Here is an 18,030-nt window from a genome sequence, read left to right as displayed (position 1 = left end):
TCCTTGGTGCGAAAAAGTTTGAGAATCCCTGCGGTAAGTGATGCAGACGTGGAGAATTAGAGCATCAATGTAAATTTTATTGTCAGATTTGTAGATGCATAAACACAGCTTTGACTGGAAATGTTATAAAGAAGTATTATCTCAAGTTAAAGTGAGGGTTTTTGGGTAGTTTTAATGTTGTACAGTACATTCTTATTGATTTATCTGAGGTTTCACGTCCTCAAATTCTCTAAAATGCTAAAGTTTGTGCCTGTTTAGTCCTCAAGTATTGGATTAAAATGATGTTAAACAGAAAGTAGATGATGTCTGGGCTCCATGTGTGATAAATAACTAAAACATTTCTATCGGTTATTTAAAGTGATTCCAACTGACTTGAGCTTGAATAAAATGACTGGAATTTAATTCTGTTGCCATTCAGCTCCTTTGTTCTCTCTTTCCAGTAGGTTTTTTTTTTTCCTCATCTATCATGGGATAATACTTTATATCTGCAACTGACAGATATGAAAAAGTGTTTTGGCACAGTGTAGTCTGAATAAAATCTGTCCGCTCTTTTAGGTGGATTTTTTTTTGTTGCGTTAAAAACCTGAGTCCCTCATCTGTTGAAACTTTGGTCAGTTTCACATAGAAATGCCTGGTTTTCCATAGATGACATATAAGTAGTTTCATTTTAAGAGGATGTAGCTGCTCCCCTCACTTTCATTTCAGTTTTTACCCACAACCACCTTGGCACGGTGATACACTTCTGTTTCCATGGACTAAAGTGCTGAATATGAGTTAAAGGCTTAGTTCTACTTTAGTATAATGCTTTGATGTCTGTGTTGAATGTACAGCAAAATGAACTTCCTGTTGATGTTGAATTACACACTGGCTTACTTCACCACAGCAGCCGTGGAATGATGTGATCAGTCACGCTGTCGCTGTCATGACATATGCAGAAGGAAAGGGCCTGTGCATGACTAAATAACACATGTTCCATCTGACTAGAAACAAATGAATGCGGGAGGGAAGTTAGGTCACAAGTGTTTTTGTTTACTCATTTTTCTCCAGTGGTGTAAAAAAAAAAAAAAAATTCAGATCCATTACTTTAAAGTTCAGTGTGTAAGATATAGGGGATATAATTGCAAATATGGAATTAATGGTATGTTTATGTTTTTATTGGTGTATAATTAGCATGGAGTATAGGTTGTGTTTTTGTTATTTTGCAGTTATTTATGTCCACAATGATAACACCGGGTTACAAAAAAATGTTTTTTGCAAGTTGTCTAGGTTTTTTCAACTGAATTAGGACCATTTTGCACCGTTAAATCCAAAAATGACATCTGTTTTTCTCAATCAGGTCAGGTTTTTTTTGCTAATTTGATTTTGAAAAGTCTGATCTTCTCACAAAATATAATAATTAATACCAAAATAAGATTGGTAAGCGCACTTTATGAAACTTGTGACTTGATTCCTGTTAGGTACAATGGTGTATTCACCGCAGATGTAGCAGAATACGTCAGGCTTATTTTTGCAAGATCTTCTAGTCGAAGCCATTTCATTCACCTGTAATATTAAAAAAAACATTAATCATAAATTGGCAAAAGTAAAATCTTCAGAACTCATTTATTGCAAGAAATATGAAAGAATTTTGTATCATATGATGTGAAAATGCCCATAAATGTAAACAAAAATGTTAAAAAGCCAATATGTAGCATAGTTCAGAAAGTTGACCTGATTGAGTAAAATTAATGTGATTTTTGGATTCAGCACACCAAAATTATCCTAAATCAGCTCAAAAAACTTAAACAATAAATTTGTTGTTGACCAGTGTAATGGGTCGACTGCATAGACCAGTGTTTTTCAACCGTGGGGTCACCTGGAATTCAAATGGGGTCGCCTGAAATTTCTAGTAACTGATAATAAAAACAAAACAAAACAAAAAAACTAATAATAAAAAATATATGGTACGTTGAGCGAGACAATCCCAATACATAACAGACATGACAAACTGTGAAGCTGAAACTGAAGCACTGTGGTACTGTTTATCTGTCAAATGTTCATTGTGGTCGGTTTCAGATGCTGCAGCTCTTTCATAGTTCATAGTTTGAGTTATGGTTTGTTCAGTATTAATTGTCAGCCTTGTAAATCCAAGCTGGACTGACTGTACATATCCTGACCAAGGAAAAAAAATTCTCACTTTTTCACAGCCATCTACACCTGGCTTTTCTGCCTCTGTCCATAATAATATAGATTATATAGACTAAATGTCATCTAAAATGAATGTTTATTTGCAACATAGTATAGCAAACTATTACATGATCAAAAACAAATTAATTTTTGCAAAAAAAAAAAAAAAAAGTCTCCGTTTTGAATGTCTGGGGTCACCAGAAATTTGAGATGTTAAAATGGGGTCATGAGCCAAAAAAAGGTTGGGAACCAGTGGCATAGACTCTGTTTGTAGAGTAGCTCAGATTGGACTTCCTTTGTTAATTTTGTCTGTCTAGTGGTGGGTGGGTTCTAAGCTGCAACTACAAGAGCTAAGAAATTAACTTAGCGCTATAATATGAAAAAACTGCAGTTCCACAAATGTCCACTTGAGGCTGGATTCAGAAACAAGTCCTTCCTTATTGACCCACATGTTACAGCTTGAACAAACATGGTTTCGGTCTCTAGAGTTAATTTCCCACTCTGTGATAACTGTACAGGGGGTGGGATTTTATCGGCCTAGGCTAAAAAGTTATGCATAATTAAAAGGCGTGGTCACTGTGATTGACAGGTGAGAGCTGTCAGTGGCCATTTCTGAATGGACTCTATGCACAGCCCCACTACTTCCTGAACTTCAGATGGGTCCTTTATTTCCTGTCTTTCATTATTGGACACACTGATTAATCCAGATATGTCTAATTAATCAGTAGTAACAACAAGAAGCAGCAGACACACCTGGATTAATCAGTGTGTCCAATAACACTGGGTTACAAAAAAATGTTTTTTGCAAGTTGTCCAGGTTTTTTCAACTGAATTAGGACCATTTTGCACCGCTAAATCCAAAAATGACATCTGTTTTTCTCAATCAGGTCAGGTTTTTTTGCTAATTTGATTTTGAAAAATTTGATCTTCTCACAAAATTCATTACATTTTTGTGACTTTATCAGTTGATTTTTTTTATATAGTTCTCACCCAAAATAGGTTTTAAGAGAAAAAAAAATCATTTGATCACTTGATTCCTGTTAGGTACAATGGTGTATTCACCGCAGATGTAGCAGAATACGTCAGGCTTATTTTTGCAAGATCTTCTAGTCGAAGCCATTTCATTCACCTGTAATATTAAAAAAACCATTAATCATAAATTGGCAAAAGTAAAATCTTCAGAACTCGTTTATTGCAAGAAATATGAAAGAATTTTGTATCATATGATGTGAAAATGCCATAAATGTAAGCAAAAATGTTAAAAAGCCAATATGTAGCATAGTTCAGAAAGTTGACCTGATTGAGTAAAATTAATGTGATTTTTGGATTCAGCACACCAAAATGATCCTAAATCAGCTCAAAAAACTTAAACCATAAATTTGTTGTTGACCAGTGTAATGAACGATAGGAAATAAAGGACCCACCTGAAGTTCAGGAAGTAGTGGGGCTGTGCATAGAGTCCATTCGCATTCTTGTCTGTTCTTCCGTTTTTGTGGAACGTAATCATTCGTGGCCCAAATACTGCTCCATTTGAAAGTTCGCATAAACCAAGAACACATTGGAATACCCGGATGTTCTTGTCTGCTAGCTTCAAACAAGGATGCACTGGTTGGTGACTTGTGTGGACTTGGCTGGCAAAATATCCCAAGATGCACTTTGTAATATTCTCAAATACTGGGGTGGCTTCTGTGATACCTTAATTACCTCCACCAAGGACAATGGAGGTTGTGTTTTCATTGGGGTTTGTCTGTTTGTTTGTTTGTTTGTTTGTTTGTTTGTTTGTTTGTTTGTTTGTTTGTTTGTTAGCAAGATAACTCAAAAAGTTATGGATGGATTTTGAGGAAATTTTCAGGAAATGCTGATACTGGCACAAGGAACAAATGATTAAAATTTTGGTGGTGATGGGGGAGGGGGGGTGTTTTTCTAGTTCAGGAATGTTTTTTGACTAGATGACTATAATGAGATGATGTAATGTTAGAACATGCGCGAGACGCAGAATAGTGAGAAACACATCTTTATTATCATGATATGGGATTCAACAAAATGTATTACAGTTTTGAAAAATATACAAAATGTATAAATGACATGTAAATAGTATAAATGTACTGAAATCAAATCCAGTGACACTGTGGTGATTTGAGGGAAATACATTATGGAGCAGATGATAGAAATACAGCGGAGACAGGGAGGAAAGTTCACAAGTACCAGCTGTTCCAATTACAGAGAGTAGTCCGTTCTCTGGAACCGTTCTTACCAAGACCGTACTCACCAAGTTAGCAACACCGTACTCTGCGTTTCTTGTTATTGAGAAACGGCCAGTGTCTGCCATGCTGTTTATGCTTCACTAGCGTTAGCTTAGCTGTGAAGTTAGACAATCTGAGCTCTTATTTATTGAATTAGACTTATTTTTTTTGCTGTAGGCTATTTGTGTCTGACCAGTTAAATTAATATGACTATCACAGGAACCTGACATGAAGTTTACCAGTATACAATTTCAGAAACCTGTGAAACTTAACTTCATTAGCTGATGTTAGCATTCATACGTAGTGAATTATAGAGGGTGTGAGTTAGTGAGGCTAGCCATAATTAGTGGATTTTTACATTCTACAACTTTATTCAATGTATTTATTTTTTAGTTTGTTTGATAAGGACCATACACATTATTGAATGTCTGTATTGAACATACTGAACATATGTAGGCCAAATATGCCGAATTATAGTGAAAATGCTAATTTGCATCCGTCGTCCCTAAGCAGGTAACAGAAAACATCACAATTAAAACATAGAGGCAAGGCAGATTTATTTGTATGCACAATTCATACAAAGTGCAATTCACAGTGATTTCCAAAAATGGAAAAAAAGACAGGTTAAAAACACACAATTACAATTAAAACATAATCAATTAAACATAAATAATAATGAATTAAAATAAAGTAAAAGAGAAGGGTGCAGATAGAACCCTTTCACTTGTTATATGCACAGTTGAACAGAGCTTTTTTCAGCCTGGACTTAAACATACAAATAGAACAACACAAGAAAATCCAACACATTAAAAGGATAAAAGATAAAAATGATCACAAGACTGGCTTGCTTTTAGCCACTTTTTGGGTTTTGAAGTTGGGATATGTGGTGCATTCTCTTCTCTTATTATGAGTGGTTGACTTCCAGTATTAAGTTCTATTTATGGAAAGTGTATTTTGTCCTAAAGTGATTCTTCTTGTTGGGACCTCACAGCGTCCTCTAGAGGAGACCCTCATTCTGATATCACTGGGAAAAGTCCATGTAGCACCATGGAAATAAAACATGCATATTTAAAAAATGTAAAATTATACTTAACTAAAATGTTGCAGTGATGGAATGAAAGTGGTTTTACATCAGGGACTTTTAAGATTTTTTTTGCAAAGTGATTGTGTTATTTTGATTATATTTATACCTGTTAGGGACCGACTTGTGATGCAGTACCCGATATGTGAGAGGATCATGGAGTGTGATTTTGACATTCCAACACCTCTGTGTGTATTCACATATATTAAATGGCTGAAATTACTTGATAGTGTTTATTATTATACTGCTCGTCCATGTGGTCTGTGTTTGCAGAGAGTTCCAGTGTCATCCCTCTCTCTTCTTCAGCTCAACCCATTCATTTCCAGTCAATGTAAAATTGTCCAGTGTTTTACTATCATATATGTTGGGGGGTTTTTTTGGATTAATTTTACAGCTGCATTCGTGCATATGCTGTGTTTTATTTTTTTATTTTTAAAGTTGAAGTTCTGTTGGAAGTTTTATCTGGAAATGCATCATGTTTGATAAGACCATCATATGTTTGTGGCGTCAGTCTACTTTGTATCTCTAACATTTCAAGGTTGTATTGAGTCTGAGAAGGTGAATTTTCAACAGTGAATCTTGTTAAACAACTGTTACCTGCAATGTAACCTGACAGACAGATGTTGAATATTGGTCTTTTGAGATGTAGTGGAGTAGAAATATAAAAGTGCACAAAATATAAATACTCAAGTGAAACACAAGTACCTCATTTTGGAGTTGGGTAAAGTACTTTAGAGTCAAAACACAGTAATGTACCATCAGAGAGTGAACTTTAATTGATTGCCATTCCAACATTTATTTCAATATAAAGTAGCTCCTTGTTTTAGATAATCCCATGTGATCTGCCTAAAGCAAAAATTAATTTAAAAGTAGAAATGTGGGTTTTTTAGCAACACTAATCTGTCAAATTGTCTGTAAAATGTCCCGTTAGAGAGATTTTGAATACCGTGTTTTGACCCTGTACTAAATTCCACACCTGTTTTTCCTCTTCTCTTGCAGCAATTTTGATTCCCTGAAGAAGGAAGATGTCTATGAGAACAACAAACTGGTAAGACCCATTTATTCTGCATTTTCTGTTTAGAGCTTGTAATATTTTCAGACTGAGGCTGATATTTTTTATAAGACGAAAATTGAAATGAATGAACTTTTCAACATGAGCAGAAATACAGAAAGAGAAACTGATGTATACACAAGGAAAAAGCTGGAACCCAAGAAACTGGCCAAGAAAAGTACAATTATGTAACCACTTAATGAAGCACTTGTTCCAACTTCCTGAATGTTATGGACACTTTTTGGTCTGCTCTAAAAAAAAAAAAAAGCAGTGATGTATAAAAACCAAGCCAATTATTGGGTTTTGAAGTAATGGTCATGGAATACGTGCACTCTAAAGACTAAAGTTTTACATCCAAAAATAATCCACAGGCTCATTAATCAGAATGCATTGTGAGCTGTGGATCTGCATGTCCTCTGCATGTGTTCCCACTCAGGATGTTGCATCACAGCCTCTTCATGTTGGCTAATAGTTCTTTATAAATGAGAAAGTGTAGCTGACAAGCACAGAGTGGTTCAGGTTGTGGAGTTTGACCTTGGCTGCTGCGTTGCATTTTTTACTTTCATTTTTGCTTTTCATTATCTGTTTTCTTACTTTGAGTCTACAGATTTAACAAAAGGTGACATTTTCTAACAGTTTCCTTTATTACAACAAAGCTGAAGGAACAGGCTGATGAATAAAACGATAGTGGAAAGGGGGAAAAGTAAAAGTAAACAGTGCTGTTATGATCACCTTGATGATCTGATAACTGTGGTGAATTTATGCCTCAGCTTCTGATGTGCCTCTGCTTGTTCATTTTTCTGTTTCCGTAGAATCGCTCACTGAGTGGAGTTCAGGAATTCTAGGGAAGGGCTGCGCAATAGTGGGGGAAAAAATGATGTTGTAGTAACTTCATTGCTATGTGCATTGTAATACAGGGAGATGACTGTGCTTGAAAAGGAGTACTGATTGGAAAATGTTTTTTACCCCACTTCCCAAAGGGGAGGCAAGGAGTATTGTTTTTGGTTTGTTTGTTTGTTAACACTTTAGCAGCAAAACTATTGGTTGAATTCATACCAAATTGGGTTTAGAGATTGCCAGTGACTCAGAATAAATGTGACTCCATTTTGGGAACAGTAGGTCAAAGTTCAAATTTTTTTTAACAAATTTTTTAAATCTTTTTTTTCCCCCCATTTACTTATAATGGCTGGAATTTGTCTATGCTGTCTATGTCTATGCTGACATCAGCACATGCATAGACACGATGACATCAGCTGGATCGATGCCAAAACAAGCTACAATACGTGCAAGGGGCGGGGTTTGTTGTGTCTGGCACCACTCATCCTTGTTCTTGCACAGGAACACACACAGGAAAAATTACTGAGCATTTTTTCCAAAGTCAAAAGTATTTTCCTCAAAAAGAGTTAATTTGGCTCTATATTGAGTAAATGTGACTCTATAGTGAGTTTGGAGAGCTCTACCCAAAGAGTAACTATTACTCTTTTTAGAGAGGGACCAAATGTCATCTGAGTAGAATAAAAAAAAATTAATTTGAGTAAATTTTACTCAGGCAAATTTCCTGTGCAGGATAATATTTGAGCCTTTGTCTACTTGTGCAGATGAATGTCATCGATAACTCACCAGTGCATATATCAGTATTTATGAATGTAGCATACAGTATGTTGAATGAGTGAATCTGGAACTGTGTAGATGTTGTTGCAGCTTAAGAAATAACAAAATTGTGTTTCAGAATCCAGTTTATAGTAAAGCTATGTTGTTACTACAAACAACACTTTCTTCAGTGGAAAGAACGTCACGTTTTAGGCTTTTTTTGTGAAACATATGACGGGAACGTGTTGGGTAGTGTTTCAGGGCAACAGATCATCTGGTCTTGGTCTTGTCTCACTTCTGGTCTTGCCCTGTGTTTGGTCTTGGTCTTGTTTGGCTCTCAGTAAACTCTGGTTTCTGTCATGACTGAGTTTACTTGGCCTCGAACCAGAGGGTTGGCAGCTCAATCCCTGGCCCCTGTTATCATGTTAAAGCAGGGGTGTCAAATATAAGACCCGCAGGCCAAAACGAGCCCACCACAGGGTTCAATGTGGTCCATGAGATGAATTTGTGAAATGCAAAAATGAAGATATTAACAATCAAGGATGTCGAATCCTTTTAGTTCAGGGGCCACACATACACTGATTCGAACAGAAGTGGATCAGACCAGTAAAATACTATCAGGATGACCTATAAATAATGACAACACCATTTTTTTTCTGTTTCAAACCGTCCTTTCACAAAAAAAGGGAATAACATGAACAACCATGGCTTAAGAGAAGTATGTACAATTTTAACAATATTCTGCTCATTACTTATCAGACCAGTAAGATACTATCATGATGACCTATAAATAATAACACCATTTTTTCCCCCTGTGTTTTGGTGTAAAAAAAAAAGGAAAATTACATGAAACTGTATACATTTGCAAACCGTCCTTTCACAAAAAAAGGGAATAACATGAACAACCATGGCTTAAGAGAAGTATGTACAATTTTAACAATATTCTGCTCGTTACTAAATGTTTTATGTCTTTGTACATCCACTGTGATATGCAGTTGTAATGCACATGTGTAAATGATAAAACTGAGGCAGAATATTGTTAAAATTGCACTTATTCTTCTTTTAAAAATGTGATTAATATGAAAAATCTGATTTTTTTTTTTTTTTTTTTTTTTCTTTTTTTAAAGGACAGTTTGTAGATATAAACACTTTCATAGTGTAATTTTACTGTTTTCACTCTAAACCAAAGTGGAAAGTTTGGAGTTGACATTACTTATACGTTATTATGTTATAATTTTACTGGTCCAGCCCACTTGAGCTTATCACAATATAATTTATTGCCTTAAATGTAAGCTACAAGGTTTTTTTGTTTGATGTTTATCATTTCTGAAGTTGTAAAAGAAGTGTAATGGGTTTTTAAGTACAAGAATTGTTAAAAGAACCTTGAAGGAAATATGACAATACAGTAATAAAGTGTAAATTTCCCCTCACAGTCTTCTGTCTTACAAGTCAGACTAACACGTTTACATTGTGTTTGTCCATAAAGTCTGTTAAAACAACATCTTGTAGGTCTGTGTTTGTTGTTAGATCTGAGACGTGGACGGTTCTATCGAGGTGAAACCTGCTCCTGAGCTTCCACTGTTGTATTCGATGTTCTTTTCAGGCATTCAGGGTCGCAGAGGAAGAGTTGGGAATTCCAGCGCTGTTGGATGCAGAGGACATGGTGGCTCTTAAGGTCCCGGATCGCCTCAGTATCCTCACTTACGTCTCGCAGTACTATAACTACTTCCATGGACGCTCGCCCAGTGAGTATCAGTGTGGATCAGTGTTCAGTCTTTAACTCTGCCTTTCTCCTGTAACCTGTCTGTGTTTATGGGCTGTTTGCAGTTGGAGGTATGGGGGGTATAAAGCGCCCAGCTGATGGTCCAACAGATCAACCATCGGGGAAGAAGAACCAGCCGGTGTCGGCCAAGGTTTTCCCCGCGTCCAAGCCGGCCAGAGAGAACAGCCCCCCTCCAGCCTCCAAAACTACCAGGCCTCCCCCTTCCCCAAAACAAAACAGAAACACAAAACGGGTAAAACTGCACCCTGTCATGCTGCTGAAAATGTTATCTACAGAAAGTGTAAAATCTGTAAAATCTCTGAGCCTTTATGAAAATCTACATGGTCACTAAATTAAATACAGTACTACATTTTTCACTCAAAAATGCAAAATGCAGCGAATCCACCTGGGCCCGTTTACATGCACACTGAAAATTCAATTATTATTCTATTTCTGGAGTAATCCTATTATTTACTTTTCAACCTCAAAGCTCATGTAAACAGCATAATCTCATACAAGGGAGAGTCAAAAGATAAATGTAATAAAGTTTATTTATCAAAATAACAAAATAATTTTTCTACATAAGCTCCATTAGAGTCTAAACACTTCTGCAATCTGTTTCCTTCGGTAGATTCCGTCCTTGTAGAATTGCTGTAGAATTTGTCTGAGAACTTTTTCCGCTCTCCCTCTTATACTTTATCAGATAACAGCAGGAATCTGTGATAAATCAGATTAACACGCCTGCATTTATCCCTGGTTCTCAAATGTTTTCGTGCATGTATACCTGTTAATTGGATTTATTATGTTATTTTACATCTGCATATGTGTAAAAAAAAACCCAAAAAACAAAAAAAAAGAAATCATAAAAAACAGAAGTGATGAAGTCAAAAGTGAGCATAAAAAATTAATAGGAAAATTGATTCTACTGTCACGAGGTATGTACATACACTGAAAGAAATCCCATAATGGACTGAAACATTTAACCCAGGTTTAATCAATTATCGCATTTCTGAAGTGCATGTAAATGCGTCGGATCCAATTATTGAAATTCTCTGATTATTCCCAGTCATAAGATTTTTACGGTCTGGGTTACGTCACAGGCCAAATACTTTTCAACCTCAAAGTTCTTCTCTTGTAGGACATTCCAGATGAAAGACCTCAACAAACGGGCACTCTGAGTAACAAATGTGTGTCCTGTAACAAGCATGTTCACCTGGTGCAGCGATATCTAGTGGACGGGAAGCTCTATCACAGAAACTGTGCAAAGTAAGGACCTCTGAAATGATTGGCTGAAGCATTGAATAAATCTGTAACTGTCCATGTACTTAATGTGTTTTGTACTTTGTACTTTCCAGGTCACTGTCGCCTACAAACACAAACGCACCACTCCAGGATTTACCCAGAAACACACCTTTTACCAGATTCACGTCTTCTTCTTCTGAGTCGAGTAAAACCAGCACCCCTACCCCCACCCCTGCACCCAGACTGGGACCAACGTGGCTGAAAGAAAAACCGAAGACTCCTTCCACCTTCTCCAGCTCGCTGTCTCCTCCCCAGCCCACCTCAAGCTTCTCCTCACCCGCTAAAGACAGTCAGACAGCTTTTGTCTCCAAACCCTCGGCCTCACAAACTACCGTTTCCACTTTCACTACAACCACTTCTGTCACCGTGCCATCTCCTGCCCCTCAGACATCCACTACCGCAGCTAAAACACTCCAGTCCAAGCTCAAGTTCTTCCAGTCAGACAACCCAGTCAGTAATGAAGAGACTAAAACATCTACCAAGAACCTGGACATGAACAGAGGGCTGAACGTGGCCCGTCAGGACCAGGAGGCCACAGTGGGTCAGGCTGTGACTGTGGTTGTAAACGTCGGTGGGAGGGAAACGAATACGAGTAAAGCGGCCAATGTAGGTGGAGATTCAGGGAAGGTGAATGACAGCAGCAGGACAAAAGCAGCAGCGGCAGCATTCATCTCCAAGAAACTGACCGAGGAGAACAACAACAACAACACAAACAAACCAACATGGACGACTGTAGCCGCAAAAAAATCTGACAAGTAAGTGAACACAAACACTAGTCTTTGTTTCTTGTACATACACTCACAGTCAATGAAAACTTTGAGACCATATTTTTCGACATAACTTTTATTTTGAAACCCTAAACTGGAATTTTTTTTTTCATATCAATCATTTATTTAGGATATTGGCATACAGAAACAAAAATCTAAAGTTTTAAGAATAGTTTTAAAACAAAAAACTTAACAAAAGAAAATGGTACCTGCCAAACACAAAGTCACAATAGTAGTGGTCCTGGTCAGAAGTTGTCACTCTCTCTCTCCCTGGACGTGGTCTATGGTCAGCAGAGCCTGTGGTGTTGTGGCGTTCAACCAGGTTTCTGATTGTGGGTTGGGAACAGCCCATACATAGGCCTGGCTATATCACTGGAGCTCAAACTGGCCTCCACCATACCCAGTACCCGGAGACGTTGTTCACGTGATAGACGTGGCATGATGCCGTTCACTGGACTAACAATGGTGGCCTTTTTTGGGCCTTTATATAGGCCTTCAAAACCAATCCTCAAATTGTGCAGATACCCACTGAGTATTGCTCAATGTGTATTTGGTCCACTTTTGCAAAGAGACCAACCCATGTGCAGTGAACCGTGACAACATGTCAACTCATCATTATCTCAACTACCTGAGCACTAGGTCATCAATAAATCCACAATGAATAATTACAACCCCCCTACAAGTAGAAATATGCAGACATTTCTAGCTCAAAGTTTCTATTGACTGTCAGTATATATTTTAACTTTCATGCAGAGCTGTACAATATATCGTTTGAGCATTGGCATTGCGATGTACGTGTGCAGTAGTCACATCGCAGGTCCTGCAGTGTAAATGCAAATGAACTCAACATGTTCTTATCGAATTTCAACCTGGGTACCTGGCACACACCGCACACAGCGATCCACCAATCACAATCGTTCTTAATCAGTTTGCCGAAGCAGACCACGCCCCTGCACGTGGAGTGAGTCGCTGATTACAATTACAAACTATCACACATTCTCCCGCATAGTGAAAAAACAGCTACTGTCAAACCAAACCTGTAGACATAATGTAATGTAAACATGCTCAGAGTGTATGAGTGCAGTAGGAGTGAATGGTTGGATGTGAATGAATATTTTTTACAGATGGAGTTATAGAAATGCATTTTTTACTGTTTTTTTAATGTTTTAGTTTTTATTAATGTGTGTTTTTAGCTTACTGGCTGACAGGCTGTAAGCTATTGTTGTCATGCGGCGTCTGTCGTCGTCTGTTGTCCGTTACAAAAATTTCAATCGTCTTCTTCTCCGAAACTACAATTCCGATTGACTTCAGCTTGCTATACAGCTTCTTCATGATGATGTCAACAAAAGTTAGTGAAATTTTTTGGATCCGGGTCTGATTCTGGATTTGGTGCCACTTTGAAAAATTTCCCCATTATAAGAGATAGGAAGTGGATCGATGCAATAACTCAGTAAATATAAATGATATCCAGTGTAAATTTCTACAGTCCAGCCCTGATGGGGAGATGACCAAAACATAATGGCCACATGCTGATCAGGATCTTCTTCTGGATCTGGGAACTTACGGAAAATTTAACATGGGCTGTTACGGGGAAAAAATTTTAATCATCTTTTTCTCCGAAACTACAGTTCTGATTGACTTCAAACTTGGTATATAGCTTCTTTATGATGATGTCAACACAAGGTATTGAAATTATTTCGATCCGGATCTGATTCTGGATTTGGTGCGACTTTGAAAAATTTCCCCATTATAAGAGGAAGTGGATTGATGCAATAAATCAGTAAGTATCAATGATATCAAGTTGCAATTTGAATTTTTTACAGATCTGATTGGAATATGACCAAAACATGGGCAATTTCTGTAATATAATAAATACACAGAACTGGGTGATAATAAATGGCATCTGGATACATTTCCCAAAGCTTTTAATTTGGCCGGTAAACTACAGGGCCATTGGTCCTATTTTTTAATGATAACATGAGCCTGCCCAGGGACTACAGGTGGAAATTAGCACTAGTGCTAGAACCTGGCACACTACATCTCTCCTTTTTATGGTTAATGTATATTGTGCATTGTCCCTGTCTAAATAAATAAATAAAATGAAATGAAAATGATAACATTAAAAAATGAGCAACAAACAAGACAAAATCACCAAAAACAAAGACTTGGTGCCAAAAAGAAAAGCAACATCAGTTATCTGGAATTATTTCAGCTATAGGAAAGATGATATTGACACACATGTTCTGTGGAGACAGTTTCTTGCACGTGTTGACACAATGAAAGGTAACACAACTAATATGTTTGACCATTTACGTTGGCACCACACAGCTATTATATCCTCCCGAGTATTTTTTCATATCGCAATATATATCGCAAGGTTAAAAAAGATTGCAGTGTCAGTTTTTTCCAATATTGTGCAGCTCTACTTCCTTGGGACTTGCATAATTCTAGCCCACAAACTGACCAGAGAGAGCAACAATAACACAAACAACATGTATGACTGCACCGTCAAAGCATAAACTCAGTCACATGTGTCCATTATCCTTAAATCTCAATCAGTTTCATGCTGTTTCTTCAGTTCACTTTGTTACACATGAATAAAAATACAAAAAAGTTATATGTGTAAGAGGGGTTTAGTTTATGCAAATACCTGTCCTATAAATGTTGAGCATTCATAAAATAACAAAAACTAAACCAAAAACAAGCATAAATATAGCATAAGAAACAAAAAAGTAGCTTATATGAATAGGATTTTATGTATAAAAGTTGGGAAACGATACAAGGAAAATGTATGAGAGTTAATGCGAGTTGTTTTCGGATGCTTTTAAATAAGAATATTGTAGATGCTGATTAAAGAGGACTGTCCTTGATATTTCAGTGAATATTGATTAATAGAAGTCCAGCAGCACAAGAAGGTGAAAGTCCTGACAGTGTCTTGTGGAATAATTGTGAATGTCTGAAGGAAAGTTAAAAATAATTTGCTGAGAAGATCATGAGTTAAATAAACTTATTTATACATGAAGACAAAAAATTGATAGACAGGGTTCCCACGGGGTCTTAAAAAGTCTTAAAAGTCTTGAATTTACAAATCTGCATTTAATACCTTAAAGTCTTCAAAAGGTATTAAATTTGATATGGTAGGTCTTAAGTTATGTTTTCGTAAACTGTTTCACTGTATTTTGTTTAAATGTGTCTGGGAAATGTCCAAGCTGCAAAGAAAGTAACATTAGTCGACTCAGTTCCACCAATTATTGCTATCTTTGCAGACCCAGATGAGAAAATGATCAATGGACGGAATGACACGTTTTTACAGAGATCAACAGCGGATGCATCTAAAAGCCTGACAAGAAACTAAACACGCAAACCATTAACTAATATTAATACAGTCCTACGTTTCCCTAACACATCTTTCATAAACCTGTGGGAATATTACCTGAACCCAAGCCTTGTGTATTCAGATCTCTCTCCACATTTTATTAGTTCTGGGTGTGGCACCTACCTACAGCACTATCAGTCTGTAATAAAGGTAAAAGTTATCTGGGGTGTTTGAGTTAGACATTGGGCGGCGCTGATCATAGGATCATCAGTACATTTGTAAAACGTCAGTTTCAGTAGAACATGTCCGCATGAGAAAAAGCACTGTGGTATTAACATTTCTGCAAAGTCCTACAAAGCCAACAGCTCATAAAAAGAGAGGTTTAGTTTATGCAAATACCTGTCCCATAAAAATTGAGCAGTCATAAAATAACAGAAACTAAACCAAGTACGAGCATAAATATAAAATAAGAAAAAGAAGCAGCTTATTTAAATAGGATCTTATGCGTAAAGTTTGGGAAACAATACAAGGAAAATGTATGAGAGTTGAAATTTTCCTCTAATTCAAGTCCTTTTCACATGCTTTTTAAAGAAGGATAATGTAGATTGTTGTAGCGGCTGTTTGTCATCAAAATTAAATCAACTTAAAAGTGACTGAACTTAAGATTTTTTTTTTTTTTTTTAAATAATTTTATTTTTATCAGGGAGGTCATACATAGTCCAGCATTTTACAAGATCTCTGTGATACACACTAGAAAAAAAAACACAAGACATGTTTCAACAGTGATGATCTTCCAACCCCTGCTCTCCCTTACATTTTCCACCATATTTTAAACAAGTTTATATACTACTGAACAGTTGAACAATGGCTGTCATTTCCATTCATCCATCCTTAAAGATCCACACACAATACAATCCACATATTTCACTAAGTTATAGCAAATCTGGTCTCCTGGGTCTAATGTATCTAATCCATTTAGCCCACAGTCTCAAAAACTTTTCCATTTGCATTTTTAATGAGAACGTTAGTCTTTCCATAAAATAAATATCATATATAATTTTATACCAATCATCCAATGTTGGAGCATCTGATTTTAACCATTTCCTGGTCAGGGCCCTCATCCTTCCGACCAGTAATATTCTCATTAGGTATTTGTCTTCTTCAGTTTGAACATTCATTCCCACCCCCAAGTACATTGTCAAAAATTCAAATGATACATTGGTATGAAAAATAGTTTCTAAACTCTTATGAATTTCTGGCCAAAAAAATATTATATTGGGGCAGCTCCAGAATACATGGTGATGATTGGCTATAGTTGAACCACATGACCTCCAACAATTGTCCCCCACACCTTGATGTTTTTCTTTGATAATGGTAATAAAAAATCTCATTATACTTTTCCACCCAAAGAACTTAAGAATTTAATATAACTCAAATAACTTCACCATGGGTTTGTGGTTTATGCAGTCAAAAACAGAATGTCCATACCACAGATGTATTTCAAATGGTTTATTTTCAGGATTCTTGCAGGCAAACAACAACCAAGGCCTTTTGTGCCGTCTCTCCTGCTCATTCTGTTTGTCTGACTGATTGTCTGATTGTCTGGTAATAAACCACAGGCCCACCCAGGTGCATGCTGGTCTCCCTTAGTGCTGCCTATTTATGCCCAGGTGCCCACGGTCTAAACCAATAAGAAAACACAAAACAAAAAGGTGCTAAATACTAAAGAATGAAAGCAATAGCCATGAAAATCAAAAAATATATTCCAAGTATTAAACAAACAAACAATAAACAATTAGCAAAAAATACCAAATTAGTAAACAAAAAAGTAAATGAACTTTTAACAAGAAACTAAATAGACAAATAGCTCCTACATAGATGTTGATTGAAGAGGACTGATGAGCAGAGGGAGGGAGAATGACAATCCTATTGACTCTTATTCTGGTAGAGAGCTGTTAATGAGACAGACTACTCAAACCATATCCCCAAGTACTCACTACCATTAACTTCATGGAGACTTGCGTAACCCAAATACAGAAACTAACCAAGGAGAACAACAACAGAAACACAAAAACGGGGAACTGATATTATAAAAAATCTGACGACTAATTAAAGATAAATTAGTCTCGGGACATTACATTAACCCTAACCAGGAATATAAGCATAAACATAACTTACATTGGCTCTACATACACACATTAATTTCCTGGACAATTGTACTTGTCAGAATATCATAGATTATTATTATTTATTTATTTATTTATTTATTTATTTATTTTTTAACCCTTCTAGAGACTTATCCAATCCCTAATCTTAACGCAAAAAAGGATCAATGAGAACAACACTAATAACACAACACGAACAATTGCAGCTGTTACAGAAACCTGAACACAAACACACAATTTATCACTTCTATTAATGTACAAAGTCTAACATGACATTTCTGTTAAAGTACTGAACCTTTACACATCATTGTTTCCATTAGCTCGTGGAAATATGACGCTGTTGCCCATAAAGTTGCAATAATTTTGATTTCAGACACATTCCTCTTTTTGTTCCTATTTATGCACATCAGTAATCACCTTTGACCAAGTGTAGTGATTACATACTGAGTCCCACTTACATTTTATCAAGAATAAATCACACTGTCGCAGTTATTTCATGAAAAGAGCTTAAAAAAACCTATCTCTAGACTTACAGTAACTTTATAAATTATTTATTTATTTTTTTGCACAACAACAAATTAAACATA

The 18,030-nt window shown here is 36.4% G+C and overlaps 1 protein-coding gene across 1 annotated transcript in view; it reads left to right on the top strand.

The window, feature by feature from the left end:
• LOC115413292 (MICAL-like protein 2) overlaps positions 1-18,030 on the top strand; it is a 40,758-nt gene that overhangs the window by 3,279 nt on the left and 19,449 nt on the right. Inside the window, exons 2-6 of the mRNA XM_030126075.1 lie at positions 6,490-6,538; positions 9,735-9,876; positions 9,959-10,146; positions 11,032-11,159; positions 11,249-11,950. Coding sequence (XP_029981935.1) covers positions 6,490-6,538; positions 9,735-9,876; positions 9,959-10,146; positions 11,032-11,159; positions 11,249-11,950 — 1,209 coding nt within the window. The remainder of the gene's footprint in view (positions 1-6,489; positions 6,539-9,734; positions 9,877-9,958; positions 10,147-11,031; positions 11,160-11,248; positions 11,951-18,030) is intronic.

Source organism: Sphaeramia orbicularis, chromosome 1, assembly GCF_902148855.1.
Source record: "Sphaeramia orbicularis chromosome 1, fSphaOr1.1, whole genome shotgun sequence".
Classification (NCBI taxonomy): Eukaryota; Metazoa; Chordata; class Actinopteri; order Kurtiformes; family Apogonidae; genus Sphaeramia; species Sphaeramia orbicularis.
This window is presented reverse-complemented; position numbering and strand designations above follow the sequence as displayed.